Here is a 4,976-nt window from a genome sequence, read left to right on the forward strand (position 1 = left end):
TTGAATTTCTAAATTCTTTATTACTTAGACTGTAATCATACCAGAGGAATTAACACACTTCAATATAAATCCTTTCACTGTTCTCTACAATCAGAAATTCAATTTAATTCAACATACTGAGTGATATTACAGATGAAATATGCCGGTGGGAACACAGGAGTTAGGGGAACCTGGATCCCAATGTGGAACTTACTATCCTGTTGGACGGAAGAAATAGGAATTTTTCTAAAAATCAGAGGGACGAGGGAAAGGATTGAATTCCAAGCTGGCTTTGATGCTGTCTCTACTGTGCCTTAAAATATTGTTTTCTATTTTCAGTAATATATACAATGCAGACACCTAATCAAATGTGTTCGATCAAAAAATCATGGAGTTAGAAACTTTTCTGCAGTCTTCCTTCCCACTTCACCCCTAACTTTCCATCTTTCTCTTTCTTGTTAATTTGGGGAAATCATCAAAGGATGTGGGGGGAGTGAGAGCTATCAGCGGGCTCACCCCCCAATGCAGTAGTCTGCCAGCCAGAGTGAAGCGCCCCGTCTGACGCTGTAATCCGCCATGCTCTTCCCGTCTTCCAGCCTCTTGCCATTGCAAGTCACAATCTGTTGCTCAGGCGCGATCGCGGTCTTGGTCTCGACCATCTGTTTCACCTGGGCCACTGAGCTGGACCTTCGCACCTGGAGGAGGTGCCTCTGCCCCCCATCACAGGACTGCACCAGAGTCACAGGCAGCTCCTCATCACTGGGCGTCACCACCTTCAGAGTGAGGTGGATGGTCGTCTCCTTGTCAATGCCGTAAGACGACAGCCTCCTCTGGGGCTTCAGCATCTTGGAGCCCAGCAACAGGACCTGGTCCTGCACAGGAATCTTGGTCTTCGCCCGGACGTGTTCTTTGATCTTCCTCACTGTGTCATCCGAGTTAGCAGCGAAGGTCATGGATGTCCTTCCCTCAGAAGAGACCGTCACCTGGACAACGAAGGCCAAGAGACCGCAAATCAAGGTGCCTGGAACGCCTGCCACCTTGACACCACTGTCCCCCTCCGTGCCCGGCCCCCGCCCTCCCTGCCTGCCTGGTCCTCCAGCTCCTATACAACAGGCTCTGTCCCTCCCTTTTGTGGAACTTCTCTTGGGGAATCTCAAGCTTTTAACGCAGGAAAATCATTGTTTTCCTTTGCAGCCACGCCTCTCGTCCATGCCAGCGTCATCAGTGACTTCCCACATTTCACACGCCTCCGACCCAGACAGAGGTCGTCAAATGTCCAAAACTAAATCCGATCACAGAGCACGCACACAGTTACATACTGGACGCTAAAAATAGCTCCCGAAGAGAATTATCAACTCGTCAGCTCATGGGACGCTCATCACTGCCCTCCAAGACTACCCTGGACGGGACACATACTCTCCGGACTCCGGGTTTCTTTCTTACTGTCCTACGACCGTGTAATGACTCACACGTTATGGTGACACTGCGTTCAGTGTGACTTGTTCCCCTGGACTTCCTGCGTGTTTCTATCTACCTATTGCAGAATATGGTCTCCTGCAGCTAGACCAGGGCCTCACCCACAGAAGGTATGGCCAGATCGAGGTCTTCCTTCCATAGTCTGAAGCTGGCCAGTGCACCCTGTGTTGTCGCTGGCAAGCCTGGCAGGGCCTCCGTCCTGCTCTATTCAAAACCATCTTTGCAGTCTGGACGTCACAGACATTTCCTCACAGGACCGACGCCCCTCTGTGCTAAGCAGCCCCCCGATGCCAGCCCACATGTACTGCACGTGCTCCTCAAAGACTCACGGATCTGGTCATTAACACCTTAGAGTGAAGGAGTTTTGTGTACCTCTCTTTTAGGAGGAGAAGGTGTTCAAGAGCCCAGGGACCCTAATCAAAAGGAGGAGAAAAGGCTCCAGAAAATATTTCCATAGGTTCAAATCCAGCCCTGTGGGCCCAAAGCCCACTCCCACTTCCCACCATCCTCCCCTAACAGGGCCCAGTCGGGCCTGACACAGAAGAGCCCTGAGGAGCCAAACAAGGTGCTTCTATTCCCAGAACCTTCCTTCAGCTTCTATAGCGATCAGAGCCTGTCTCAGCCCCTGCAGGACGCCTTCCCAACCACTCTGCCCCCACCTCCCCGAGCTCTGTCCCTCGTGGACTCCTGAAATCACTCCCCAACCCTTGGCGGTGCTTCCCCTCTCCGCATCCCCACTTTTCAACCCCAGCTTACATGGAGGCAGGAAGTACCAGATGCCATGTCTACAGCCAACAGAGCAGACACAGGAGGAGGCTGAGGAGTAGGACTGGCGCCCAGCTTATGTACGCCATACATAAGCTGGGCGCCAGTCCTATTTTGCTCTGCCATGATGTCATGTATTTTCTTTCACTTTCGCTTGGACTTAGTCATACACACAGAGAATACTCTTTGATCAAAACATTCCTCTCATCCATTCTACCCGCCCTCCTCTTCCAAACATAGGATGGTCCTTCTCTCTGGAGAACGTCCCCACTTAACAACTCACCCCTCCCAGTCATGACTTATGACTGCCCAGCCTACAGCCTTGGGCCCTCACCCACTTCAAGACCTTTACTACTTGATGGTCCTCTCCTGCTGCTTTTGAGAACCTGCCCCATGCATCACTCAGGGGCTTTCCTGAGAGCAAGGGTGCCCAGGGGAAGATGTAGAGTCCAGGAGCAATGACGTGACCATGAGCAGCCTGTTCACACCAGCCAGGCAGAGTGGGAGGCCCAGGAGAAGACACAGGAGTCCATGAGAGTTGATCAGACCGTGATCACCTGTTCACACCAGCCAGGCAGAGTGGGAGGCCCAGGAGAAGACACAGGAGTCCATGAGAGTTGATCAGACCGTGATCACCTGTTCACACCAGCCAGGCAGAGTGGGAGGCCCAGGAGAAGACACAGGAGTCCATGAGAGTTGATCAGACCGTGATCACCTGTTCATGCCAGCTGGGGAGAGTGGGCAGCCCTGGAGAAGATGTACAGTCTGTGAGGAGTCATGAGACCATGATTAGCCCGTTCACACCAGCCGGGCAGAGTGTGAGGCTCGGGAGAGGAGGTGGGAGTACATGAGGAGTGATGACACCGTGACCAGACTGTTCACACCAGCTGGGCAGAGTGGGAGGCATGCCTCCAGATCACACAGGATACACAGCCTACTCTGAGAGGAGACAGGAATCTCATTCCCGGGGTGCCACTTGCTCCCTTAACTTGGGCAAGTCTGTTCACCACCTGAGATGTTTGTTTTCCAGCGAACATGAAATGACTGATGAGAATTCAGAACACAGCTTGTAAAACGGCCCTTACATCCCTGGGTCTTGAGCTCTCTAGCACACTTCCATTCCTGGCCCAGAACTGGCAGCCCAGATCCAGTACTTAGAACAATCCTGGCCCAACAGTCAAGGGCCAAGCCCACCTCCCATGAAGCAGAATACGCATCGGCTCTCACACTGCGGTGACTCTGTTTCCCCGCCTTTACTGCTGGACACTCCCTACTCCCTGTGCTCTCTGATCTCACACACACCCATGCTGCTCCTTCCTCCCTGGCTCTGGAGGTTTGGGTCAGACAAGAGGGAGGGCACAGGCCGTGTGCCCTCAGAGAATTTATTTACTACTCTGATCCTCCTAACATTCCAGAGGAATCCCTGTCCTCCCCCAAACTCCCAGGACAGTGCCACAAAACACATTCTCCAAGAAAGCCTTTATGAAAGGAACTCCCAATTTTTTCAAAGTAAAAAAATCCCATAAAAATGACACTATCTTAATCTCACAAAACAAACTGAGGGTTGCTGGGGGGAGGGGGTTTGGGAGAAGGGGGTGGGATTATGAACATTGGGGAGGGTATGTGCTTTGGTGAGTGCTGTGAAGTGTGTAAACCTGGTGATTCACAGACCTGTACTCCTGGGGATAAAAATATATGTTTATAAAAAAAAAATTTTTTTTTAAATGACACTATCTTCTTTGCTGTGTCCTTAGCGGCCATTTACTGTATCTTCAGCACCGGTAGATGTCAAATGATCCCATTTTACTGCAGGACTTTCCATCCTGGAGAACGTGGGTTTCTAGAAGTGCCTATGTAGAGTAATGGGATCCAAGAACCAGACCAGGCTTTCAAAAAACTCAACACAAATCAGGTTCTCCTATTTGAAGCTCTTATCAGATGCCCATAAACTTGGAAAATTTGTATTTGAGTGTACCTTGGGATAAACGCTCCTTCAAACACATAGGATGAGTAGGGAGGGAGAAGAGTGTCTGATGCAACAGACAGGAAACCGCGGCCCCTGCCAGTCTCCCTTCAAGGCCTCTCCAGGCTCCTACCAGCCTCTCTGTGCAGAAACCAAGACTGTGATCTTGGATCTGCAGCTGGTGCCCCCCACCACGCATGCAGCGCCCAATGGGATCTGCGGATTCTGAAACATCACCAGTAACCGAGCAGAAAAGGTCAGAGCAGGTGGACGGCAGCAGGGAGCAGGTCCACAGCAGGAAGAGAGGGGAAGCTCACGAGCCCAGGCTCCTCACTCCACATTTCATCTGTGCCCGTTACCTTCTGGGGCCTTTGCCTCCTTCCTGGAAAGGGAAGCCGAGAGGAGGCATCTAGAGCTGCTTAGCATGAAGTCATTCTGCTCCTCCTCCCCCTTCTAGTCTTCCTGCCTGGGCAGCCTACACCATCTTGGGGCAATGATCTCTTTTCTGGGCAAGCAGGGAACCTCGAGAGAAGCTCCTGCCCGGAGAGCCCAGGAGCCACGTTTCTCAGGATGGTGTCTGTCAGAGCTGTACCCGCAGCCCTGATCCGAGCGGCAGATCTGCAAGTCTAGCAGCTTGTGTGCATGGTTCCAAGTTTCCTGCCACCAGGTCACAAAGCATGCATCTCCTTCCAGCTCTACCCAGGGTCAGGGATTACACAGATACAAGATGTAAGCTGTGCCTCCTCCAGGAAGCCTTCCCTAGCTCCTGTCCCAGTCTGGGTCATGTGCCATC

At 51.9% G+C, this 4,976-nt stretch overlaps 1 protein-coding gene across 1 annotated transcript; it reads right to left on the reverse strand.

Annotated features, from left to right (window-relative positions):
* LOC123389909 (ubiquitin D-like) lies at window positions 1–2,267 on the reverse strand. Its single transcript, XM_045072790.1, has 2 exons — window positions 2,212–2,267; window positions 1–962 (listed from the first exon to the last, which is right to left on the reverse strand). Exons 1-2 carry the CDS (start codon window positions 2,236–2,238, stop codon window positions 492–494), a joined length of 498 nt encoding a protein of 165 aa, XP_044928725.1. The 5' UTR covers window positions 2,239–2,267; the 3' UTR covers window positions 1–491.
* Window positions 2,268–4,976: the final 2,709 nt, after the last annotated feature.

The sequence above is a fragment of the Mustela putorius genome, unplaced genomic scaffold (assembly GCF_011764305.1).
Source record: "Mustela putorius furo isolate JIRA1106 unplaced genomic scaffold, ASM1176430v1.1 tig00004179_pilon_pilon_pilon, whole genome shotgun sequence".
Classification (NCBI taxonomy): Eukaryota; Metazoa; Chordata; class Mammalia; order Carnivora; family Mustelidae; genus Mustela; species Mustela putorius.

Coding starts and splice junctions, on each gene's coding strand:
- LOC123389909 (XM_045072790.1), bottom strand. CDS start 2,238: ATGGCATCTGGTACTTCCTGCCTCCAT. Junction 963..2,211: donor CTGGTACTTCCTGCCTCCAT/GTAAGCTGGGGT, acceptor TTCGTTGTCCAG/GTGACGGTCTCTTCTGAGGG.